This window comes from Lampris incognitus, chromosome 18 (assembly GCF_029633865.1).
Source record: "Lampris incognitus isolate fLamInc1 chromosome 18, fLamInc1.hap2, whole genome shotgun sequence".
NCBI lineage: Eukaryota > Metazoa > Chordata > Actinopteri > Lampriformes > Lampridae > Lampris > Lampris incognitus.
In genome coordinates this window covers 21,395,001-21,422,691 of record NC_079228.1, presented here as the reverse complement: position 1 = coordinate 21,422,691, position 27,691 = coordinate 21,395,001, and the positions used below count along the sequence as shown (strand labels likewise).

The following is a 27,691-nucleotide window of genomic DNA, read 5'->3' as shown; positions in this document are numbered from 1 at the left end:
CATCACTCAGAGAGAAAAGACATGTGAGAGAACAGTTTGCAATAGTCAGTGATCTCTACTCTGTAATCTCGTCGGCAGAACAGTGTTTGGTAAATTCATTAAGACAAAAAATGACCCGCCATGCAGTACAGGTTGTGAAGAACTCCATGTAAAGGCAACTAACTGTAGGTTGAGGCAAAAAAAAGAGTTTTAAGTTTGGATTTAAAGGACTCAACAGATTCAGATTGTCTGGTGGCAGCAGGCAGGTTATTCCATACGTACGGAGCCCGATAGGAAAAGGCCCTGCCACCAGCTGACTTCTTTAACTTTGGGCACACAAAAATTTTATCAAATTGGTGTCTGTGTCTAGCAGTGCCAACGACCAGCATCTCGGTTTTATCTCACTTTAAAAGCAGAAAATCTAGTGACATCCAATTTTCAGGGGGTTGATAGTGAAATTTTCCACTGTCCCATATGGGAATCCTGTGGTCAAGTGACCAGGTACATCACACTCCGCATCAATGTGGCCAGGAACACGTTTGCATTCAGGTGACACTACGTACATGGATATACGTGTCCTCTGTTTGTCTGGATCTCAAGGCGTTTTGAGAATGCATTGTGTCTGGTCAGATCTGTGTTTAGAGCTAACCACTTGGGATCGGATCACCCGTGGAGGCATTTTAATCCCAGCTCTGACTGTGGCCGATGACTTAGTTACTTGGTATTTCTCCACTCTTACCTAATGAGTGCTGGCTAACGTAGCTAATGGTAATTGTTGCTAATACAGTTGTGCATCTCACAAACCACTATTCAGAGGCAGTAAAATGTCTTGCTATTTAGAAAAAAAATCTCTTAGTGCCCACCAAATAACCCTCTACTTGATATAGGTATTTGCCTGAAGATTACAATTACTATAAATTGAGCTAATGACGAGAAAACTATCCAGATATTGCTGTTACTGTTGGTTGGGGGCAACGAGCATCAGTTTTTCTCTACTGATTCAGTTCAATCGCTGCAAACTGAGGACTGCAATGTAGTAGGTGGGTAAATCTTGTCCTGTGCAGCTTTCTGGAACGCCAGGAAGAGAACGCAGGTGTTCAATATCTTCTTTCGGGAGTGAATTGATGATTCTTATTTGGCAGCTGCTATTTTTTTTATACCTCATTTGCTGCCAATCCTGAATAAATCAATACTTTGGTTATAAAGCGCACTTCATTTTGGACATGAATGGGGTTGGCAGAGTATCATGGACTGACTGCACAGCGTGGCTCCGCTTGGCCAGCTGAGCTCCTGGCTGCTATGACGTCCAGGGTTGTGTTCCGCCAGTCACCAGAAGGTGGTGCTATGGGTTTTAGGTATGGTGGAAGGGCTGTCGGCATACATTGATTGAGAGGAGTCGACTGTTTCAGAGAGCACGGCAGGCTTTTATGACTTTGAACATAACTATGAATATGACCCCTCGTAACGTTTGTTCATTGCTCTTTCCTGTCTGATTTTTTTTCCTCAATCATTCTCCCTCCAGGATTAGTTCTCTCTGTCGCTCTCTCTTTCTCTCTCTCACTCACATACACACACAGACACACACACACACATACACACACACACACACAAACGCAGGCGTGTACACACACCACACACAAACACACACATCACCGCATTTCAGTTTGACTGTTCACCATCTGTTTGGGTCCCTAGGTAACCCCCTTGCATACTCACAACATGTTGAAATGTCAACCTGCTCGCCATTACCCAAGTCACTTCCAGTCTATCACATCTGAGTACCTCCTCACTTCGCACACTGAATATTCTCATGTTTACACCAGAACGACTTGAGCTGAGGTGCATGTGTTCATGCGTATGTGTGTGTGTGTGTGTGTGGGCAAAAAGATATAGTACGTATGTGGAAGAGAAATTTACCAATGAGTAGGAGAAAGATATTTGATATATTTGTGTGTCCTTAACGTAGTCTATCCCAGCTGCCTGAGGCAGGTCATTCACCCTGAGGGTGATGTTCTTACTGTGTGTAATCTACATGTTTGTTTTACTTCAGTGTGCGGCACATTGTAATTCCTGCTCATACACATGCTGCGAGAGTGGGGAATGTAATGTTTTTTTCTCTTGAGCTGCAATTTATGCAAAGCTGCTTAAGTCCATATGTGTATGAAAGACTTAAGGTCACTGACCTTATCATACTGTGTAGTCCCATTGCTTGCTCAAATATAACTAAACATTGCTTGCTCAGATATAACTAGCCTGTAAACCAGAATGCTAGCTCATCATGTCTTATAGCTGAAGTGGGCAAATAACAACATAGTGTATCTTCAGAAACTAATTATACAAATGTAATCAAATGCAAAACCTTTTTTTTTAACCCCTTTTTCTCCCCTATCCGGCCAATTATCTCATTCTTCCGAGTCTTCCCTGTCACTGCTCCACCCCCTGTGCCGATCCGGGGAGGGCTGCAGACTACCACATGCGTGTCTGGAGTCACCAGCCGCTTCTTTTCACCTGACAGCGATGAGTTTCGCCAGGGGGACGTAGCGCATGGGACGATTACGCTACCACCACCCCCCCCAAACAGGCGCCCTGACCGGCCAGAGGAGGCACTAGTACAGCAATCATGACACATACCCACATCTGGCTACCCATCCTCAGACACAGCCATAGGCATTTCAAAAGTTTGTGATAGTGCTTCCTGTGTAGAAAATCCCTTCCTGCCCTCCATCTGTAGTTCGTGACGTCATATGCAAACAACCTATTGTGTCTGTAGGAACGCCCGACCAAGCCGGAAGTAACACAGGGATTCAAAACGGGATCCCCATGTTGGTAGGCAACGGAATAGACCGCTACTCTACCTGCCCTTCAAACGACCCTCAAATGCACAGTCCTTTTAACACACTGACAGTGAAAAAATGATGGTTGTTCCTTCAACTTTTAAGGGGGGGAAAAAAGTGAGCATTGGTATTGAGAGTGGGAATTATACTGGGAGTTACCATAACCTCTCCTCTCCATAGTTTGACACAAATTTATTTAATGGTCCTCCTCTGTCATCAAGCTTGTATTGACACTTAAACTTAGCCAACCAGGGGCGTCTGGGTAGTGTGGTGGTCTATTCCGTTGCCTACCAACACGGGGATCACCGATTCAAATCCCCGTGTTACCTCCGACTTGGTCAGTCGTCCCTACAGACACAATTGGCCGTGTCTGTGGGTGGGAAGCTGGATGTGGGTATGTGTCCTGGTCACTGCACTAGTGCCTCCTTTGGTCAGTCGGGGTGCCTGTTTGTGGGGGAGGGGGAACTGGGGGGAATAGCGTGATCCTCCCACGCGCTACATCCCCCCTGGTGAAACTCCTCACTGTCAGGTGAAAAGAAGCGGCTGGCGACTCCACATGTATTGGAGGAGGCATGTGGTAGTCTGCAGCCCTCCCCGGATCAGCAGAGGGAGTGGAGCAGTGACCAGGACGGCTCAGAAGAGTGGGGTAATTGGCCGAATACAATTAGGGAGAAAAAGGGGAGGGGGAATAAAAAAAAAAACCCAACCCAAAACAACCTTAGCCTGCCTTTTCAATGACCTTCTACATTCTCAGGCGTTAACCTCCACCAAAAGCAAGGTGGCAGCATTAAAGTAGGGACCAAACTGATTTCATGACCTTTCTTAGGATGCCATAAAACACCACATGCAGGGACACATGCTCTTTACACACCATTCATTTTGGGCTTGCCTCAGCTGTCAAAGGGATAAAACACACAAAGGTGACGCTTAAGTGTTTTGCGAAACAGAAAACTGAAAACGGTAAGAGGGGGAAAAAAATCAAGGTCTCCGAGGGAAAAAAAGTTAAATAATTCAATGAAGAAATACATTGAGTTGGTGAAAAATGCAGGCAGAGTCTCTGTGCAGTCTCCTACAGTAACTTTGAAAAAGTCTGTGCAAGTTGTAGATACGGACACAAGTGACTGTCTATTGTGGTGGGGTGGCATTTTGGAACTTCCTCATAATGTAGTTTTTTTTATTTTTAATATACCCTCTCACACCCCCACACCCCCGCTCTCTCTCTGCAGGTCTCGAAAAGGGTCGCCGATCTCATTCTCGAGAAACAGCCCGCATATGTCAAGGTAAGCTCCTGATGCCTGCACAGAAAAATAAGCAGGGAGTGTTTCTGTTCTCCCCTTGGTAGTTCATCTCAAACAGGAATTCATCCGTCATGATTTCATCCTCATACAGATATGCCATGTCCACCGGTCTTTCCAAAGAGCGGCTTTGCTCTCATTATGACATCTGCAGTGGATGTCGGACTATTGCTGATGTTATCAGGAGACGCGTGACTGTGTCCGGCGGGTGGCCGGATGCAGTAGAACTAGCTGTGATAGTGTGGGATTTCTCTCTCTCTACTAGGATGATGAACTAGGATGACAGCCTCGGTGTTGTTTGAAAACGTACTCGGATCAGTTTCGCGAAATCCATCCTCTGGATAGACGTGATGTTGTGCCTGAACTGAAATAAACGTGTGTGCGTGTGTGCACGGGGGTGGCTGCATGTCCGAGGGAGGATTTCAGGTGACTGTGTTGACTAGTTAGCCTCAGACGTGTACTGGTACATCTTATTTGTTCATGGCAAGAGGCAAGGAATAATTGGAAGCGGTAAGAAAATGTAACTCTGCAGAAGCCAGTAAATTTACATTTACATCCAGTACTGTGTTAAGCCGTCTGAAGTCTATGAATACTAAAGTGGCCATTATTTTTCATGACCCCACACTACACACACACACACACACACCCATGAAAATGCATACTTTCATTGTCAGCGGTGCTTATTAGCCGTGGTTGCCATGGATTTAGGGACATTTGCATTGACCCATCCTCGACCTGAGATCTGATTGGTCCGCAAATACCGTGCGCAATTTGGATGTCTTCTGCCATGTTGACCCTGTCAAATCAATGGGGAAACTAGATTAAAAAAAACAACCACAGAACAAAACTGAAGAGACCATCCACATCCATCCATTATCCAAACCGCTTATCCTGCTCTCAGGGTCACGGGGATGCTTGAGCCTATCCCAGCAGTTATTAGGCGGCAGGCAGGGAGACACCCTGGACAGGCCGCCACACCATCTCAGGGCACTGAAGAGACCATGCTTCTTATACTTGCGTCAGTAACTTCACCAGTGTATTCTGATTCCTGGCTGATCCCACACATCCTCAGGTCTCCTTTAAATGCTCTTTACCTTTTTTATCAAATGAGAGTAACTCTATTCTCTCTGTGGTTTTTCCTCTTATCTGACCTTATTTTATCACATGCATGCAATAGTTTTACACGCTCCCTGCTCATTCCTACCTCCAAGCACCATTCAGGGGTTAAATGGATTTGTCTTTCTTGCAGACTAACACAATGAATAATTCTGTTTGCTCCCGCTGAAAATTGCTGATTGAATAAGTGATAAGATTCAGACACGCTTATGGTGGGACACTCCGACGACAAGCCTTGTATTATTTATCAAACGAACCGTATCAGATGTCCTGCACTAAGTTAGTCCAAATTCCATTTTTAGTGGCAGTCCACAGTCTTTAATAATTCTTTCACAGGGTCTGAGAGCGATAACTCAAAATACTTCTTATGCATAAGTATAAGCCACCAAAAGTGTCGGGTCAAGTCAAATTTATTTGTATTGCCCTAAATCACAATTTAATTGCAGAGGGCTGTACAGTCACAATATATTCTGTGCAATGCTCAACACCCTCTATCCATAGAGCCTTGATTCAGATGAGGAAAAACTCTACAGAAAGAAACTTGGAACAGCAACAAAGGGAGGATTCCTCCTCTGGGACGGGTATGCATGCAACAGCCTAGTGGACAGAGAGATGAGCAGTAGTAACAAATATACAATAACCACTCAATGAGACACTTGATTATTGCACAAGTTATTGCAAAACAATGCAGAATATATACAATTATTAGATCAGTTATAGTGAAATAAGCAAAATGTAATGATTATAGGGGAGAAAACGGGTAAATGGAGGAGAACTAGGAGAAAGCCTCCAATAGAAATGGATGGAAGCCTGGTGTGCTCTAAAAGCCTTGTGGAGGGAAAACTCCAATCGCCTGGTCTTACCTCTCTCATCCCCGTTGACTGAAAGCAGCTATATAGTGATGAGTCAGGCATTCTCCGCACTCACATGTCAGGCATCTATGGAGGATGCCTGGTATGGATGCCCGGAGCAATTACAGCCCCATGCATCAACACCAGTTTAGTGTTACAAAGACCTGGAGAAAGGTTAGCGCTCTCGTATGCACACACAGGAGGCAAACCAGACACAACACTCACATGGATGGAGAAAAAAGTGCAGAGAGAGAGTGATGCGTAGCCAGAGCCTCCACGGTGCAGAATCAAACATGAACAATTCCTTCTGTAATACACAAGAACTGATGTTTAATCCCTTATGCTGATGATTCAGCATTTCCCTGGGCCTCTCTTTGTCTGTTGAATTAAATGTAGTTCAAGTTCAACTTTACTGTCATGTGCACTGGAAAACAATGAAATTATTGTGCCCTGGCTCTTTGCCTTAACACAAAGGACAAAGGACACAAGGACACACCATTCCCAAAAAAAAAAAAGAAAAGAAAGAAAAGAAAGAAAAACAGACTATGTACACAGTGAATTCACACATTATATACACAGTATAGAAAAGTACACGATAACACAAAAATGTACAGTGCATATTAGTGTGCCAGCTGTTCAGCAACCTGACTGCCTTTGGAAAGAAACTATTACTAAGCGGGTGGTATGTGATTTGATGTTCTGGTAGTCTTTTTTTTTTTAGATGGAAGGAGGGAGAACAGAACATGAGCGGGTTGGCTGGTGTCCTTAATGATGTTTTTGGCCTTTGCTTTTGCAGAGAGTCGTGTAAATATGATGAAGTTGTGGTAGTTCCATGCCAATGATTTTTGCTTCTATCTTTACAGTACTTTGCAGCAGTCTGCAGTCCTGAGCAGTTAGGTTGCCAAACCACACTGTGATACAGCCTGTCAATACCCTCTCCATGGTACTGCCATAAAAGTTCATAAGAGTTTCAGTACTCATACCAAAACTCTTGAGATGTCTCAGAAAATACAGTCTCTGCTGTGCCTTCTTAAGGATGCAATTGGTGTTGAGAGTCCATGTGAGGGTGTCTGTAATGTGTAAACCAAGAAATCTAAAACTGTCCAGAGTTTCAACAGATGACCTATTGATGGAAATAGGAATGTGATTTCCTCTGACTTTTCTAGAGTCAGCAATGATTTCTTTTGTCTTATTGACATTTAGAGAGAGGTTGTTATCATGGCACCATATGGTTAAATTTTCCACTTCCCTCCTATAGGCCCTCTCATCATTGTCGCTTATTAGTCCAATCACTGTGGTGTCATGTTTATTGTTACTATGAACTATGGGACTTGAGAAGCGGTGGCTGTTCCATACCATAATTACCCAAATTAAAGTGAAAATCGATTTTAATTTTTAAACATCGTCCTAAACCATAAATTCGAATTAGTTGATAAAATTGATTTATCGCCCAGTTCTACTCTCATCAGCATCTGTCACCCATAGATCGACTTCATTGGGTGGACACTGTCACTCGGTCCAAGTTGTGAGCTTCAAAATGGGCATAATAGTTTTTAAGCTCATCTGGGAGAGAGGCAGAGGTGTTGATAGCGACACTGGGTTTAGATTTATAGTCCATAATCGCCTGCAGCCCCCTCCACATGTGCACCGTGAGTCACAGCCACTGTAGTCATTTTCCAGTTTGTCCCTATATTGTCTTTTAGCAACTTTGGTGGCTCTTCTTAAGTCATACCTGGATTTTTTTTCTTTTTCTTTTGCAGCATTCCTTGTTCCCTGATTTAAAAGCAGTGGTATGCTCCCTCAAACTCAGGCGAATGTTGCTGTTAATCCAGGGCTTTTGGTTAGGGTGAGAGCAAATAGACTGTACTGGGATACAGATATCCACACAGAATCCAATATCATCGGTGGTCACTCAGGGTCAAATATGACCGTCCTCCCTATGGGTCCTCAGGTGGCTGTAGAGGCCGATCCTGGAGCTGCATAATGGGAGGACGCCTGTGTGTGACAGCTTTATACGCAGAGTGGCTGATGTGCCTGTAGCCAACCCATGGTCCTTGGCAGTGGGTGGCCAGAGTCCAATGTTATGGAGAATCAAGACGATTGGGGACCACCCTCTGTTGCAGCCTTCATCCGCCTTCACTGCCGTTGTGATCTGGAGACATCTTCTTACAGTTTTGTTGGATGATAGCCAGTGACCGATTCAGCATACTCATCCAAACTCAAGGCTGAATCCTTAAAGATTGACCAGTCTGTTGATCCAAAACATCCCTGAAGTTTGGTTTCATGTTCTGTAGTCCAGCACTATACTGTCCTCACAGTGGACTGCACGCACTTCACTTTCTGCTTGTTGGCAGGAAGCAAGAGCACTGACAGGTGGTCAGATTTCCCAAAGAGGTCATGGGATAGACCTGTAAGCTGCCTTGACTGTGAAGCAACAGTGGTCAAGAGTGTTATTGCCTCTGGTTGGACAGTTTATATGTTGGTAAGATTTTGGTAGCACAGATATCAGGTTACAATGGTTAAAGTCCTCTGCCAAGTTCTCCTGCCTGCTAATAGCTCAATACAGTTCGTCCAGCACCACTGCGGCAGTAGCTTGCTGAGGTATGTAGACAGCAGTTAATAACACTCAGGGGAATTCCCTTGGTAGAAAGAATGGTCTGCACCTCATTGTTAGTTGTTCCAACACTGGCTAACAGGACTGAGAGACTATTTCCACGTTAGTGCACCACCTCCCTTTACCCGGCCAGTAATCTTCATGGAACGGGCCATGCGGTGCACAGAAATGTATATGTGTCATTGCAGAGATGTTAACTGCAAAGTGGTATTCACCATTGCCTTCTCCCTGCATACAAACTAGTCCTCCACCAGCAGACCAATTGATACCTTTCTTTTGAGAGAGAACTATCCTGTATACTGTTCAGCATACATATGTGCTCAAAAGCTTGCATCAACTTGGGCTTTATGAGCAAAATGTGTGCGCCCATGGATGCTTGCGGACATCCCGTTGCTTTTTGAATGATGCATTCTGACTCCATGTTGTGACAGAGTGATGCAATGGCTGTCTGCTGCTGTGTTCTCGATCTGAACTCTGATTCTTTCATCCAGATACAGATGATCCCCTGGCACACAGGAGGAAGGAGGTTATAGTGATGTATGATTATGCTCCCCTAGCTGGAAGGTTTACCCACAGGCTGGTGTTGTGGGCAATTTTTTTGGGGGGGGGGGTTCCCCCCCTTTTTCTCCCCAATTGTATCTGGCCAATTACCCCACTCTTCCGAGTCGTCCTGGTCACTGATCCACCCCCTCTGCTGATCGGGGGAGGGCTGCAAACTACCACATGTCTCCTCCAATACATGTGGAGTCTCCAGCTGCTTCTTTTCACCTGACAGTGAGCAGTTTTGCCAGGGGGACGTAGCACGTGGGAGGATCGCGCTATTCTCCCCAGTTCCCCCTCTCCCTCGAACAGGCGCCCCGACTGACCAGAGGAGGCGCTAGTGCAGTGACCAGGACACATACCCACATCCAGCTTCCCACTCACAGACACGGCCAAATGTGTCTTTAGGGATGGCCAACCAAGCTGGAGGTAACATGGGTAATCGAACTGCCTATCCCGGTGTTGGTAGGCAACGCAATAGACCGCCACACCATCCTGATTTCCTGTTGTGGGCAAATTTTAATTTAATTTTTGTTTAACCTTAGGAAATGTCTGTTTTAGTTTTCTTAGAATCATTAGTCACAACTTGCTGGTGCAAATTTGGTGTTTCGGTAATTTATTTTCTTTCACTCAGTGAGTGAGCAAAGTCATGACTTATACAGTTTTGATTATTGATTGAGAATAACCTTTAACAAATGTCTCCTAAGAAATGTAAAAACAGTGCGAGATAAACAGCCCTCTTTTCTTTCAACCTTTTTGGCTCAGAGACTTCGAAAGCTGTCACGATTTGCCAGCGAGATTAGACTCTTTTAATTTGCTCCAGGCATGAGATGGTTAAAGGGCCCAGCACCACTGAAAGCAGGATTTTAGAAAATGTCTGCCTGCTCTTATCTTCCTAGTTAAAATAGAAATGCCTAAGACCTGCACAGCTAAACCACTTGACACTGACACTTAATCTTGTTGGAAAAGAGAGATCACCCTGCAGGAGTCAGTGTTGTAGTGAATTTTCATCCAATAGCCCCTCAGAAAGACTGTCTGGTCAGACACCACAAGTGGATAGGAATGGACTTGGACTGGTATTTATTTATTTTCCAATGGATGCTCTCACCATTCATTGAAATTCCTCTTAGTGCTTTTGTCTTTGCTTCCCAGATTGCCCTGGTTCAAAGAGACATTTAAATTCACCAGCCTTGGTGGTCATAGCTGCCAATTAAATGGGGTTCTTTGTACAAGTGCTTTTTACTTAGGAGATAGGAAATTGAGACAGAACAAACGCGGTGGTGTGGACATTGTGTGTGGAGATGCATGTGTGTGTGCATGTGTGTGTGTGTCTGTGTCTCTGTATTTGCATCAGGATGTCTTAGGTAATAATGTGTGGATGTAGAGCCTTAAACCACGTGCCACATCTAATTCCATGTTATTCATATTCGCATCCCCACCTGCTTGCCTTTACCTGCATGTGGTAAAAATCCCTTTTTGCTGTCATTCTACCCTTACTCTCCCAAGCCATGCTTTCAGGGCACTTCCTGAAATACTTCCATCATGAGAGTGGGTAGCTAGGATAGGCAGCAGGGGGTCATCATTGCATAGTCAATGCACTGGGAGGTTGTAGGGTGGCACTCATAAATATCTGAAAAAGGAGACCTGAAAAAATTATCCTCCCCATTGACCAAAGATCTCTCTCTCCTTGACCTTCCCTTCCCACACTGGGGCCCATGCACAAGTGTATGCGCACTTGGTGAGAGTTGGGATGTCATCATTAATTGTGCTTGAGTTGGCTCTTCTTGTGTGTATGTGTGTGTGTTTGCCCATGGGTAGACTTTTTACATTTTCAAATTTCAGCCTCTCCATGCTCCAAGTAGTACAGAGCTTATGCATTTGTTTGTTTATTTGTTGCACGGTGGTCCAGTGGTTAGCACTATTGCCTCAGCAAAAAGGTCCTGGGTTCAAACCCCAGGCCATCCCAGGTTTTTTCTGTGTGGAGTTTGCATGTTTACCCCGTATCTGCGTGGGTTTCCTCTAGGTGCTCTGGTTTCCTCCCATCATCAAAAAGACATGCATGTTAGGGGTAATACTACTGTCTGTGTCCCTGAGCAAGGCAATGGAAAGAAGAACTGGAGTTGGTCCCTGGGCGCTGCAGCTGCCCACTGCTCCTATACAATAGGATGGGTTAAATGCAGAGAACACATTTCATTGTAAGAATACAATTAGTTGTAAGAATACAATGTCAAATGAAGTGGCTTTCATTAATTTTCATGTATTTTTGGGTTGATCCAGAATATGGGTGGCTATTTAACGCTCAGTGTCCTCCTTAAACATACCTGTTTGTTTACCAACTGCCAGACTTCCCTGTTTGTGCACTGTTTATCTCTACTAACAGATGCTGACTGAACGCTCTGTTAGTTTGTAGTAGCTGACAGACAGGATAGACGGGGCAGCTCAGAGCTGTGATACAGTAATGGACCAGAGCCACAACTTACACACTGAGCTCTCTCTCTCTCTCTCTCTCTCTCTCTCTCTCTCTCTCTCTCTCTCTCTCTCTCTCTCTCTCTCTCTCTCTCTCTCTCTCTCTCTCTCTCTCTCTCTCTCTCTCTCTCTCTCGCTCTTTTGCTCTCTCCCTCTCCGTACGATTTGGTCTGTGCACGCATAGTGTATGAATGTGTACATCAAATATGCTGAGGACTTCGTGCTTGGCCAGCAATCCTTGTATTATATGTGGTTGATAACTACACTAGCCAGACAGGCAGGCAGGTACAAGCCAGAAAGTGCAAGCCAGGCTGCGCGTCTTGATATGATGTAGCACAGGAATGAGGCTGTTGGTGGACAAGCTTTTTCCTTGGCCTGCAAACATGAATATGAGATAGGGAATATTGTCCACCCAGTGGAATTTCTTTTCTTTTTTCTTTTTTTTGAACTCTACCAGACCAGCGTATAATGTTGCCAGCTACCTATTAATGATCTCATAAATTCAACTTTAGCCGCTTTTTAAGATTCCTTTGAGGTCAAGAGTTGAGGCTATTGGCATCGAAACAGTGCCTGGTCAGCATACAGCTGAGCTGCATTTGCATCTAATGGTTGATAGCTTTTTCATGGATCTAGCCTCAAGCCTTATACAGCTTTAGATGTGGCAAGGTCTCTTACAGTGCCTTGCAAAAGTATTCAACCCCCTTGACAGTCATCACTAATTTCTGGATTATAAAAGATACTCACACATCTGTTCCTGAACAATATTATTTTTGTGAACCCATACGCTCTAACAGTATGTTCCCAAAGCCAAAATGTTTAGCTGACTTTTTATTAATAAATTAAAAACTAAAATATAGTGTTTGCATAAGTATTCAATCCCTTGTGCTCTGAAAGCACCAAGTTTACACAAATGACAAATTATTCCTAAAAGAAACTCAGGTAAACACAATTGGACATAATTAGTGTTCACCTGTAAGATATTAAAGTAATGGTCTCGTTTATGGCTACAAAAAGCAATTTGTGTAAAGTTCATTAGCCGGGCGTGAACTCCATCAGGAAATGAAGACAAAGGAGCATAGTACTGAAGTAAGAGACAACGTGATTAAAATGCAGAAGGCGGGAAAGGGATACAAAACAATATCCAAGTGTTTGGATGTCCCACAGAACACTGTTGGGTCCATTGTCAGAAAGTGGAAGCTGTATCACACCACCTATATGCTTTGTAGGACAGGCCATCCCTTAAAGCTAAGTTAAATCAAGTCAAGTCAGAGTTCATTTAAACTGCATTATCACACCGAGGTGCCCCAACACACTTTGCAACAAAAACAGCATTAAAACGAGAATCAACACTAAGTGTCCAAGCAAGACGTGAGCTGGTGAGGAAAGCCACAGATGATTCTGCAATCGCTTTGTAGGAGCTCCAGAGGTCAGTGGCTGAAACTGGAGTAAATGTGCATGAGTCAGCCATATCACAGGCTCTCCATAAATCTAGCCTGTATGTGAGGGTGGCAAGAAGGAAGCCGTTGCTCAAAACTATGCGTATAAAAGCACGCTTGGAGTTTGCTACCAAGCATGAGAGAGATCCAGTTAGGATGTGGGTAAAGGTTTTGTGGCCAGATGAGATGAAAGTTGAGCTTTATGGTCAAAACTCAAAGGGTTAGGTGTGGCACAAACCTAACAATGCTCATGCCCTAAAAAACACCCTCCCTACAGTGAAGCATGGCGGCGGCAGCATAATGCTATGGGGTTGCTTTTCATCTGCAGGTACTGGGAACCTTGCTCAAATCGAGGGAAGAACGAATGGAGCTAAATACAGGGAAATATTGGAAGGAAACCTGTTGCAGTCTGCCATAAAACTGAAGCTTGGGAGAAGGTTCACCTTCCAGCAAGACAATAATCCTAAGCACAAGGCTGAAGCAACAATGGCATGGCTCAGTAATAAAAAGGTGAATGTTGTTGAGTGGCCAAGTCAAAGTGCGGACCTCAACCCCATTGAAAATTTGTGGCACAGACTGAAAATCGCAGTCCAGAGGTGCCATCTACCAACCTGCAAGACCTGTACAAATTCTACTAAGAAGAATGGGCAAAATGTACTCCAAAAGAATGTGGCAAAGCCTGTACATACTTACCTCAAGAGAATCACGGCTGTTATTGCAGCAAAAGGGTACTCTACAAAGTGTTGATATGTGGGGGTTGAATACTTTTGCAAGCATTATATTTTAGTTTTTAATTTATAAATAAAAAGTCAGCAAAACATAACTTATTTTGGCTTTGGGAACATGCTGTTAGAGCTTATGGGTTCACAAAAATAATATTGTTCAGGAACAGATGTGTGAGTATCTTTTATAATCCAGAAATTAGCAATGACTGTCAAGGAGGGGTTGAATACATCTGCAAGGCACCGTATCATCTTGAAACTTTGGCTGTGGTTAGACGTAATGGAGCGTCAGAACTGTTAAAGGTGTTTGTGGGCTTGTGGCGTGGCTCTACTTCTCTCACTGTGACTCAGCTCCGTTGGGTCATCTCTAAATTTAGCTCATCTTTGTCAGGTCTTCAGTTAGACCTGATGAATCAGCACTGTGTCAGTGAGGACAAGAGGACCTCCTGAGGACAACTGTGTACTCCTTGAGTATGCAATAGGAACCTAGTAGAGGATGTATATGTACTTAGTAAAAAAGAAAAGAAAAGAAAAAGCTTTATTTTACTGAGTGTGCACAAGTTGCTGCTGTGTTTCATCATTCTGTATGATAAATTGCAGGGGTGTTGCAATGCCCATACAAAACAATACAATAACACTTTCAAGGAACCATCTGACGGCATTTTGTTTTGCCTCATGACAAAAACAAATATATTTGATTCTGTGATCATGTGCAGCACAGTGGCGCAGTGGTTAGCGCGGTCGCCTCACAGCAAGAAGTTCCTGGGTTCGAGCCCCGGGATAGTCCAACCTTGGTGGTCGTCCCAGGTCGCCCTCTGTGTGAAGTTTGCATGTTCTCCCCGTGTCTGTGTGGGTTTCTTCCGGGTGTTCCGGTTTCCTCCCACAGTCCAAAGACATGTAGGTCAGGTGAATCAGCCGTACTAAATTGTCCCTAGATGTGAATGCGTGTGTCGGCCCTGTGATGGCCTGACGGCCTGTCCAGGGTGTCTCCCTGCCTGCTGCCCAATGACTGCTGAGATAGGCTCCAGCATGCCCGCGACCCTGCGTAAGGATAAGTGGTTTGGATAATGAATGAATGAATGCGTGGTTCTGTGATGGGAAATATACTGATTTTTAATTTTCAAAGACCTTTCTTTGTGGAACTTTGTGTAATAACTATTATTAAGATAAATAATCATTCTTCAGTAGTATCAGTTTGTCTTGTAGTCAGTAGATCTTATGATAGCCTTGCTCTTCCTCAGGTTTTGGTATTTGCAAATTATCTTTATTAAAAAGAGGGAACATCTCAGATTATAGCAGCTGGGTGACTGTTGATACAACAGCTCAACAGTTGTCTTAAACAAGACAGCGTCATGAAGATATTATTGATTTCTGAAGAGCATCACAAGTGAGTCATGGAACAAGAATCTCCTGCCCGAGACAGTGCGTCTGGAAAAGAAAAAGCAGAAAGCCTTATTTAACCGCTGTGCTGCAACCTGTCTATTTTTTCCAGTGTTGGCTAAGGGTTTGTTTGTTCTTTTAGGAGGTCGCTGATGGGGCACAGTCACTGAACCCTCTCTGCCTGAGAGCCAAGTCCTCACTGATCCAATTTTAGGTGCTAAAACATCGCAGTAAAGATGTGTTTTTGTCGAGAGGTTTTTTTTTGTTATGGGTTTGCAAGGAGACGACCCCTTGAATTGTGTTGCGCTCTGGCACTGATGGTGCATGTTCTATCCTAATGTCTTACCCCAGCAATCATTAACTGTCTTCCTAACGCACCCTCAGTGGGGTACATATGAGAGGAGAATTTCATAATGCATGGTATGTTTGTGTATGTTGGTGCAACGCTGTCTGTGTCTGTGCGGTGCTTGGTGGGCGCAGTGAGGAGCTCATTAGACGCCATCATGAGGGTCATAGCTCACTGACAGTGTCACAAATGAAACGGTTTAATGACATCCTTATGACACGTGGCTGTTGCTATGCCCATAGCATGAGAGACTACAGCTCCCAGGCGCTGAACACTGACATGGGTCAAAGGGCTGAACAATACACATGTGCTGTAGGCACACTGTAAAGGATGCAGTGTAAGGCAAATTGGGGCCCCAATGGTGATGTTATGGTAAAACTGTTCTTGCTTGATAGGAAATTAAATCTAGCAAGATCCGTTTTCCTCTTATCTTCCCATCTAAAATTGCCTTAATTTTTTTTTGTGTGAATTTTCCCCCCTTTTTTCCTCCTCGATTGTATCCGGCCAATTATCCAACTCTTCCAAGCCTTCCCGGTCACTGTTCCACCCCCTGTGCTGATCCGGGGAGGGCTGCAGACTGCCACATGTCTCCTCTGATACATGTGGAGTCGCCAGCCGCTTCTTTTCACCTGGCAGTGAGGAGTTTCACCAGGGGGATGTAGCGCATGGGAGGATCACGCTAGTCCTCTCAGTTCCCCCTCCTCCCCCGAATAGGCACCCTGACCGACCAGAGGAGGCGCTAGTGCAGCGACCAGGGCACATACCAACATCTGGCTTCCCACCCGCAGACACGGCCAATTGTGTCTGTAGGGACGCCCGACCAAGCTGGAGGTAACACGGGGATTTGAACCAGCAATCCCCGTGTTGGTAGACAACGGAATAGACCGCTACACTACCCGGATGCCTCTGCCCTAACATTGCCTTAATTGTTATCAGAGTAGTACACTCCTTGCAAATGGAGCTTTGACAGTTGAAAGCTGTTTATATCTGGTGAAATGATGTAACCGCTTTTTATTCTTTGATATTTCAATACAGATTGCAAAAAAATATTGCATTGTTGATTTTTTTTCTTCAATATTATTCAGCCCTTATTTATTGGATTTTTGTCATAAATTTCTCTTTTTGTCTGAGACTGTGGCACTCATGTCTCATTCTCTCTTCATTTGTAGGAGCTGGAGAGAGTGACGGCATTGCAAACCAACCTACAACTAGCAGCAGTCATTTGCACCAACGCAAGGAGGTATTTGACATTACTCTGTTGTAGATTTTCAGAATCAGAAGATTAGATGATCATAATCAGATTTACTGCCCAAGTATAGTTCCACATACAAGGAATTTGATTCAGTTCAATGCAATTACATTATATATACACAATATAGACAATACACAATATAGACAATACACAATACGCAATACACAAAGCACACAACAACAACAACAACAGCAGCAGCAAAAAAGGTTGGGGGTAAGGGAGGTTAAACAAGAATAATAAAGGTTGGTAGCGATTCGGGAATACTGTAAATGAATAAACACTGCTTTGTACAGATAATACTAGTATGTACAGTAAACAGGATAATATGGAGTCTTGCACCAATATAATTTCCCTAATTGTAATTATTGAGAATATTGCACATAAATATAGTTTAGACAGATGGTAGTAGATAGATATGGGGCAGATAATGAACTGAATTTTCTATGTAATTCCAATATATAGTAAAGGGGGTAGATAGCAGCTGTAGAGGGCAGAAGTGATGTTCAAAGTTTTGGTAGGGTATTTCACTTGTTAATTAAGGCCACTGTCTCGGGGAAGAAACTGTCCTTATGTCTGGTTGTTTTGCCTTAGTTGCCTTGAGTTTCTTTTGGGAGAGTTTGGAATATGTCGTGGCCAAAGAGTGATGGGTCATGATGTTTTTTGCCCTCCTCCTGGCCCTGGAGTCATAGAGGCCATTTGTTCCTGGCATAAACATGCATCTTGGGTTCATCCGATCACATGTGGACAGCTCTAAGTCTGTCACTTTACACCTGGCATTCGAATGCGTCTCGGGTCGGATCTCACGTACCTGTTCTATATGCAAATGAACAGGTACATCACCGTGGTAGGGGGAGTGGTTTATCCTCGGCTGCAAGTGGAGAGAGGGTGTGTGGCTTCATTCATTCACTTGCCCGTGCAAGTGAACGAATGAAAGACATTATTGAATAAAGCCTGCATTAATATCCAAAAAACCATGTTCGCCTTCATCTCGAACCCTCCCCATTCTGTAGACATGTCACAATCACATAAATAAACAAGCAAATAAACCCGTAAACAGGAGAGAGGAGTCGAAGCAACAGGTATTTAACAAAATGAGACATCCTTGCTCACTCGAGCCTCAGTTTAATGCGCCGTCAGTTAGTATGACTTATTTCACATCTGTAGGTTATTACTGTCACATTATGCTGTGATACAAAATTTGAAGTGCTCTTAAAGAAATAAAATAAATCATCCCATATCCCAACTGCACTTCTTTTCTTTTATCTCCATTCCCCTTTGTTGTGAAGCACAACAAGTTTTTAAAAAGTGGTGTGTAAATAAATGTTAATTTTCTGATGATGATGATGATGATGGATCTATCTGAAAGCCTTCAGTCCCCCTGACCTGATATATTGTATTTAAGAAATAATCTGTTATGGGTAAATAGTTTCACATTATTGCAATAGCATAGATGCAGCAAATGCATGTCGGGCCAAATTGAGACAAATAATCTGATGAGGAAAATTAACCGAGTGAATTAGGAGCATCAGTCGCCGATTGTGTCTTACATTTTGTGCTCAAAATACACAGCAAGAGATGAAATTCATTCCTAAAACTCATTATGTGGGAAAATGTTAATGTCTGAACACTAGAGTTTGTAATTCTCTTTTCCCCGCAATTCTACCCAGCCAATTACCCCACTCTTCTGAGCCATCCCAGTCGCTGCTCCACCCCCTCTGTCAATCTGGGGAGGGCTGCAGACTACCACATGCCTCCTCTGATACATGTGGAGTCACCAGCCGCTTCTTTTCACCTGACAGTGAGGAGTTTCACCAGGGGGACATAATGCATGGGAGGATCACGCTTTCCCCCCCTCCCCCCCACGAACAGGTGCCCCGACCGACTAGAGGAGTCGCTAGTGCAGTGACCAAGACACATACCCACATCCAGCTTCCCCCCCGCAGACACGGCCAGTTGTGTCTGTAGGGACACCCGACAACGCCGGAGGTAACACGGGGATTCAAACCAGCGATCCCCGTGTTGGAAGGCAACGGAATAGACTGCCATGCCACCTGGACGCTCAGTTAGAATCTGTAATTCTCAATCTGAACCCTGTCAGGCTCGACCTGATCACGTCGGTTCAGGCTCACATTATTTAATTATTCCAGCGGGCTTGAGAAGGTCGAGTTCTGCACTGCGGTAGATAAATGAATATGAAGTTGAATTGAACGTGCAAGTGGGCAGGGGCTCTTCCACAGTTGTGGGTCTGATGTGTGTCAGAAATTACAGATGAGGCAAAAAAATAAAAAAAAATAAAACTAAACTAGACCCAGAGGAGGCTTTGGTGAGGACATTAGTTGACTAGGTGGTCCTTCAATGTGACCTGGAACAGATGCATGTTTACACTTCAAATGCAGTGTGAACAAATGCATCCCAGGACACCTCCAAATGTGGGCTGAGTAGTCGGATGTCAAGACGCATTGGGGGCATTCACATCTGTACTTAGAGCTGTCCACTCGTGATCGGATCACTCCAGACACATGTTAGTGCCAGGTGTAAACAGCCTCAAAGAGGTCCTGGAAGGTGGGCAGATTGCATCCAGTGGTCTGTTCCACAGACCAGATGATGCGCTCCTGTCTGTCCCTTTTGGTTGCCATCCCAAACAATGTAGTTATGGGGGAGCTGAGGATGAATTCAGTGATGGTAGTGTAAGACTGTACACATCATCTTCCCACACCAGAAGCGGTGTGGGTAGATGGCGGCGCAAATTCACATTTGCTGCGGCCTAACCAGGTACTGGTGTGGGAAGATGGCGGCACGAATTCACAATTGCGGCAGCCTCACCCAGTACCATCCACGCAGTGTCTTTGTCCACCTCTGCATCTAAGTTTTGTCTTCGTTTGATGGCTGGGAGAGCTGGCACTGGATTGGCTGGGAGAGCTTGGTCTGCTGCATCCTGTGGGCCCAGCGACCACAGCCTTGCCCGGATGTGCGCCTGAGGAGGTAACACCGAGGGCGGTCTGACAGGACATGGAAGCGGGGCAGGCTAAGCTAATTTCTAGCCCATGCAGACCGGCAGTTCCGAAAACACAGAGGGCACTCTGGCTGCGGCCTCACCAGGATGTGGTGTTTTTGATGTCGTCGTGTGGAGTGTGGGGGAGGTGTGTTGAGGGTGTCTGGCTGGAAGAGCTGGTGCTGGATTGGCTGGGAGAGCTTGGTCTGCTTCAGAAGAGGGGCGGGCTAAGCTAACTGCTAGCCCATGCAGACCGGCAGTTCCGACAGTCATCCTGGCTGGTGCTTGTTCCCTTGGACAGTGATTTTTTTTTGGTTTAGTTTGGATATATGTGTTAGTTCGGATATATGTGTTCTTGTAGTTTTTGGATGTGTTTTTGTCTTTGTGTTGTACTGCTGTGGGCTGGGGGAAACGGCATTTCATTTCATTTCATGTACGCAAGTACAAGAAAATGAAATGACAGTGTTCCTGATTCCTGATTCCTGACCATGGTCTGAATAAGACTGAATTTTCTCAGTTGCCTCAGGAAGTACATTGTTTGCCCTGTCTTTTTGGTGATGGGGTTTACATTGGACTCCCATTTGAGGTCCTGGGTGACGGTTGTGCCCAGGAACTTGAAAGACTCCACCCCGCTGACGAAGAAGCCAATTAATGTTGGGTGGGAGGGGTATTCTCCTGAAATATACAATCATCTCCACTGTTTTCATTGAGCTCTAGATCAGTTGTGTTCAATTATGTAACACAACTACAACCAGACATGAGGACTTATCAGTGAAATCAGCTGGTGTAGTGTTGGATTGAAAGAAACCCTGCATACACACACACCTCTGTGGCATATATATGAACGCCACTGCTCGAGACAGGGAAACCAAACTGCAATCTTCTGTCTGCGTCCATACTTATATCTGTGGTGCACGAGTGCATCAACGTCATGTTGGCTGGAAACTAGAGGGGTTTGACTGAGGGGTCTCTGGAGTTGATGATTGGCGTAGAGAGGAGGAGAGATCACACAGCCCTGAGGGGCTCCTGTGCTGAAGCTCAGTCTTTGATGTGTGGTTCCCCAGCCTCACATGCTGTTTCTTGTCAGACAAGAAGTCAGACAGGGTCAGGCAACATCAGCTGGGAGAGCTTGACCTGTAGGAGCTCGGTATGTTGGGAGGATCTGATACCGACTATACAAATGCAGAAATGGACAATCCTTTTCATGCACCATTTGTATGAAAACCGGTTTACCATTAATCAGCACTGTGAGGCAAGACCTGGAAAATTTTAACTATCTAAATGTTCTGGTTACAATGCCCCCATTGGCTCCAATGAAAATAAAGGTATATATCTATATATTTGAGGTCCTGAATTGGAACCTTCTGGGAAGGTATCCCATATATACACATATATATATATACATACACACACACACACACACACACACACACACACACACACACATATATATATATATACACTACCGTTCAAAAGTTTGGGATCACATTGAAATGTCCATATTTTTGAAGGAAAAGCACTGTACTTTTCAATGAAGATAACTTTAAACTAGTCTTAACTTTAAAGAAATACACTCTATACATTGCTAATGTGGTAAATGACTATTCTAGCTGCAAATGTCTGGTTTTTGGTGCAATATCTACATAGGTGTATAGAGGCCCATTTCAAGCAACTATCACTCCAGTGTTCTAATGGTACAATGTGTTTGCTCATTGGCTCAGAAGGCTAATTGATGATTAGAAAACCCTTGTGCAATCATGTTCACACATCTGAAAACAGTTTAGCTCGTTACAGAAGCTACAAAACTGACCTTCCTTTGAGCAGATTGAGTTTCTGGAGCATCACATTTGTGGGGTCAATTAAACGCTCAAAATGGCCAGAAAAAGAGAACTTTCATCTGAAACTCGACAGTCTATTCTTGTTCTTAGAAATGAAGGCTATTCCATGCGAGAAATTGCTAAGAAATTGAAGATTTCCTACACCGGTGTGTACTACTCCCTTCAGAGGACAGCACAAACAGGCTCTAACCAGAGTAGAAAAAGAAGTGGGAGGCCGCGTTGCACAACTGAGCAAGAAGATAAGTACATTAGAGTCTCTAGTTTGAGAAACAGACGCCTCACAGGTCCCCAACTGGCATCTTCATTAAATAGTACCCGCAAAACACCAGTGTCAACATCTACAGTGAAGAGGCGGCTGCGGGATTCTGGGCTTCAGGGCAGAGTGGCAAAGAAAAAGCCATATCTGAGACTGACCAATAAAAGAAAAAGATTAAGATGGGCAAAAGAACACAGACATTGGACAGAGGAAGACTGGAAAAAAGTGTTGTGGACGGATGAATCCAAGTTTGAGGTGTTTGGATCACAAAGAAGAACGTTTGTGAGACGCAGAACAAATGAAAAGATGCTGGAAGAATGCCTGACGCCATCTGTTAAGCATGGTGGAGGTAATGTGATGGTCTGGGGTTGCTTTGGTGCTGGTAAGGTGGGAGATTTGTACAGGGTGAAAGGGATTCTGAATAAGGAAGGCTATCACTCCATTTTGCAACGCCATGCCATACCCAGTGGACAGCGCTTGATTGGAGCCAATTTCATCCTACAACAGGACAATGACCCTAAACACACCTCCAAATTGTGCAAGAACTATTTAGAGCAGAAGCAGGCAGCTGGTATTTTATCGGTAATGGAGTGGCCAGCGCAGTCACCAGATCTGAACCCCATTGAGCTGTTGTGGGAGCAGCTTGACCGTATGGTACGCAAGAAGTGCCCATCCAACCAATCCAACTTGTGGGAGCTGCTTCTGGAAGCGTGGGGTGCAATTTCTCCAGATTACCTCAACAAATTAACAGCTAGAATGCCAAAGGTCTGCAATGCTGTGATTGCTGCAAATGGAGGATTCTTTGACGAAAGCAAAGTTTGATGTAAAAAAAATCTTATTTCAAATACAAATCATTATTTCTAACCTTGTCAATGTCTTGACTCTATTTTCTATTCATTTCACAACATATGGTGGTGAATAAGTGTGACTTTTCATGGAAAACACAAAATTGTTTGGGTGATCCCAAACTTTTGAACGGTAGTGTATATATATATATATATATATATATATATATATATATATATATATATATAAAATGTGGGATACCATCTCAGAAGGTTCCAATTCATTTTAGACAAAATTCAGTCAAGGTCATGGTCAAGATTACCAAAAAAGTGGATTTTTTTTCTGCGCATACACAGACTGACAAACAAAATGTTTTTATTAGGTAGATTTTTTTTGTTCAATGGACTTGGGCGCTGCCCCAAAAGTCTTCTAATGGCAGGACGAACACTGTTTTTTTTTTCTGTCCATGTGTGCGTGTATCTGTTTGCTGCTTATCTCGCATACTACTGGGCCTATAATTTTTGTGCACATTTATAATTGTATGATCAAGGACCTTTCGGTGTTGCGGCGATTCACAACCTTTGACAAAGCTGTTATACACTGAAATTGAGCGCTATCTCCTCAGTTGGTTTTTTACCTAAGTCCGAACGCCGGAGAAGGGGAGATACGCAGGCAATGCCTCTGTATTTTCCCTTCTCCCGGTAGGCGAAAAAAGGGGTGGTTTGTCGCCAAGTCCTAGCACCAGAGAAGGGGAGATACGCCTGGCAAAGATCTGCACTATACTGAGTATACTCTTCTAGTTTGGTGAAATATTGTCCAATTTACTTCAAACTAGGCCCACACTGTGTACTTTTCTATATTTAAGCTATATAGTAAGTTATATGTTTAAGATAAATGGGAGCTGAAGTTTAGGGGATCAATGTCATCAGTCAACTTTACATATAGTCCAGTAATAACTCAAACATGGCTGCAGAGATTCACTTAATTTCTATTATTTACTGATGTTAATGAAGTTCAGCATGAACCTTTAAACAGCACCATGATCTTTGACCTTGAATGACCTTGAAAACAAGATGTTTGTAAAACAGGGTCTTACCATCAGTCTGAACTGTGGCAATATTACTGCATAACAGTATAGGGCATCATCTACATACTCAGTAAACATGGTGCTATAAGCCTCCAGCGATTCCATAACACTTTCTCTTATAGTCTTGCTGTGCTGTGATTGGCTGTGTGCAGGCAGCTGAGTGTGGCAAAGGAGGGGTTCACTGAGGCCAGCCTGGGCCTGTTATCCAATCAGAAGAGACGTCAACTGCTGACAGGCCTGCTCAAGTCATTGAGGACCATCAAGACCCTGGTACTGTCTGCACCATATACACACAAACGCATGCTTATGTAAGCACTCAGGCTCTAAACCCTGTGTAAGGGTAATAGGGAGTTGTGAGTGGGGAGACAGCAGGGTTTTTTTTAATTCGGAGAGAAGCCAGGTTCAAGCTTTAATGTTGCCAAAGCATCCTTCCTGCCAAATTGCTCTTGAACCAAAACACTGAATCCTTGCAGTAGCAACTTCAGGTACGCTGTTGTGTAACTGATACGGTACTCATAAGGCTGGAAAAGAAGAGGAGGAAAAAGAGCATCCCTACAATTTTGTAACATGGCTCAATAAAAGTATAACGTTGTTACCATTGTAGCCTTCTGCTGTTATCGTGCGCTGTAAGTAATTTTTCATCTTTGCGTTCCTTTTCTCACAGCAAAGAACAGATGTAAGACTCAGTGAGATGCTTGAGGTATTGTACCCCCCCCACACACACACCCTAACACACACACACGCACACACACACACACACACACACACACACACACACAAACTTTTACATGTTGCTATTTAAATTTAAACATCAAGCAGTGGGGATTCTGTATCGAAGACTAGACCCGCACAAGTGTTGGATGTGCCGACATGTTCTTTCAATTGGTTGCAAAGGAATGGTCTAGCTGCTCCAACTTAATTCCAACTTAAAAACCGGGATTGGGGTCAAACAAAACAAATCCACTTGTTTGTGAGCCAATATGTGCTCTCAAATAGCAAGAGGAAAAATTAAGTTAAGCATACACACACAGCTCACAAAACTTTGCAATAGAACAGATTCCGGACAGGGTCATGGGCAATTATCCCGCTCCGATATTTTGTGACCTCAAAATACTCAAGAATGAAAACTAAAAATTCCTTGGAATATATAGCACTGACCAGAATCAGAATCATGTTTATTGGCCATGTAAGTTTGCACTACATGGAATTTGACTCTGGTTTTGTGGCTCTGTCAGTGTACATAACACAGAATAACAACACTACAACACAACAATCTTCAGATATACTATACACAAGGATTGACTTATACTTTATCGTGCACCATTGCACGATAAAGTGCAGTGGTGCAGAGAATATATCAGAGATGCTGAAATAGATGTTAGCAGGTTACTTGTATACATGCGTGAGGTAGATGTACATGACAGCATACCAGTATACGTTCAATGTACAGTACAGTATATACAAAATGGTTGTATTTATTTGACAGTGATAAGCGTTCATTTGAATGACAGCCTGCGGAAAGAAAGTTTTTCTTTCTGGTTGTTTTGGGGTACAGTGCTCTGTAGCGCCTGCCAGAGGGGAGTAGTTGGAACAGATTGTGACCAGGGTGTGATGTAACCCACATATACCTGGTTGACTTTATTCCCATATTCCCTGCAGGAGGAAGATTATCCTGGTGCAATTCAGCTATGTCTGGAATGTCAGAAGGCTGCCAGCACCTTCAAACACTACAGCTGCATCAGGTATGTGTAATTGATGGGTCTTAGTTCACACTGTTAACAGGGGTGACCTAAAGAGCCTAACTGAAGAGCTCTCTGGGTAAAGTACCATCATCCAACAGTATCACCTGTACTCACCACATTCTCATCCCATGCCACATGCCATATGCCATATACTGACATGATTGACAAAGTGTCGCTATACTGATGCTCAAGGTACCCTCGGACATCTGTATAGAGACATGGAGTGTGTTCGTAGACTCCAATGTGCGACGTCTGCCCTGATTTTGGAAAACATGCAGGTTAGATAGTGATTAAAGTTGGGGTTAAGGTTAGGTAGCGGTTAACCCAATGCATTTCATACAGATGCAGAAGTTATTGCGCCCTGTTTGCATGTATCTTATACTCATGAAGGGTCCTTCCATGTAATGTATATTGACACTTGGTCAGTAGCGTCAGTGTCTGATGATACAGGAAGAGAATGGGCCCCGTCTGCTCCACCACTTTTTCATCTCGAGTAATGCATATGCAAAATAAAATGTGTAATGCTCAGAAATAGTACAAACTTAGATGGAAGTGGGCACAGCATCTGGGCGGTCTATTCCGTTGCCTACCAACACAGGGATCGCTGGTTTGAATCCTCGTGTTACCTCCTTGGTCAGGCATCCCCTACAGACACAATTGGCTGTGTGTGTGGGTGGGAAGTCGGATGTGGGTATGTGTCCTGGTCACTGCACTAGCGCCTCCTCTGGTCGGTCCGGACGCCTGTTCAGAGGGGTGGGGGAACTGGAGGAAATAGAGTGATCCTCCCACGCGCTACATCCCCCTGGCGAAACTCCTCACTGTCAGGTGAAAAGAAGTGGCTGGCGACTCCACATGTATTGGAGGAGGCATGTGGTAGTCTGCAGCCCTCCCCGGATTGGCAGAGGGGGTGGAGCTACAACTGGGATGGCTCAGAGAGTGGAGTAATTGGACGGATACAATTAGGGAGAAAAAGGGGGAAAAATCCACAAAAAAAAAGAAGAAGAAATAAAGCCATATATTTCCATTTTTCGCTTTCAATAGTATAAACGTTTTGTAATGGTGTTGGTCCGGGAAGCATCTTTGTTTAACCAAGAAAAAGAATATTAGCTTTTGAAATTGTATAATATGAATAACTTTTGCATGGACTCAAGCAATTTGTCATCTTGAGTGTACTCTGAAGTGCAGACTGGAGACTAAACACGAGTCCTGTTGTCTTTATTTAACTTCTTACTAAGCTTTTAGTGTAACTGCATGATTGTAGAACCCTTGTGAGGATCTTGTTTTGCTGCTACGTTTTGTTTGCTCGTGTCACAGCACTTCTTGAAACTTTTTATGTCTGTCAACATTGCCAGTAGGGCTTTTCACCAAGCTTAGTTTTTCAGTAAGTTTAAAGTGGCAGGTTTTGTAGGGGCTATGTACCTGAAATCATAAAGTGTCTCCACTTTTCACCCTGAAATGTTTTTGGCTGTAGTGGGCATGTGTGAAGTGGTTTAACCTCAGTGACTTGCCAACTTTAGGCCCATTATTGATGACACATCTCCTTTTGTGAAATTTTCCATCCCAAAATCGATGAATGTGCAGTTATCCAGACATGCAGGTAAACAGAGAGACTTGCAGACAGCTAGTCTGGCATGCTGTACAGATGGTTGGGTAGGTAGAAAAATGCATAAAAAAACGACAGAGGCAGGTAGATGGGCACATTCAAATTTGTGCCCAGGCATTTTATGAGCAGATGGGTGGGGGGTGGGACTGTGGGACACCGTCCTAGGGACCGAGCCGGCAAGACTTCAATCACAGTAGTCTTGGCAGTGCTCGCACATGGCCACCCTAACAAACCGCTTCCTCCTGCAGCTGCTAACTAACCACCAACACCATCGACCAGCCAGGAGACACTGAGAGTAAAGAACGCACAAGACGAGTAGGCCCTGGATGGGAAACAGCTTCAAATGCTACCATGCTTTTATTGATTGATGGTTGGTTGATTGGTTGGTTGATTGATTGGGATTCCCCCCCTTTTTTCTCCCCAATTGTATCCGGCCAATTACCCCCCTCTGCCGATCCGGTCCTGATTGCTGTTCCACCCGCTCTGCTGATCCGGAGGAGGGCTGCAGACTACCACATGCCTCCTCCGATACATGTGGAGTCGCCAGCCACTTTTT

At 44.1% G+C, this 27,691-nt stretch overlaps 1 protein-coding gene across 2 annotated transcripts in view; it reads left to right on the top strand.

The window, feature by feature from the left end:
- vps50 (VPS50 EARP/GARPII complex subunit) overlaps positions 1-27,691 on the top strand; it is a 188,420-nt gene that overhangs the window by 22,139 nt on the left and 138,590 nt on the right. For both annotated transcript variants that reach the window (XM_056298098.1, XM_056298099.1), the window contains exons 5-9: positions 4,040-4,093; positions 16,749-16,819; positions 23,943-24,060; positions 24,455-24,490; positions 25,450-25,532. In XM_056298098.1, the coding sequence (XP_056154073.1) occupies positions 4,040-4,093; positions 16,749-16,819; positions 23,943-24,060; positions 24,455-24,490; positions 25,450-25,532 (362 nt within the window). The remainder of the gene's footprint in view (positions 1-4,039; positions 4,094-16,748; positions 16,820-23,942; positions 24,061-24,454; positions 24,491-25,449; positions 25,533-27,691) is intronic.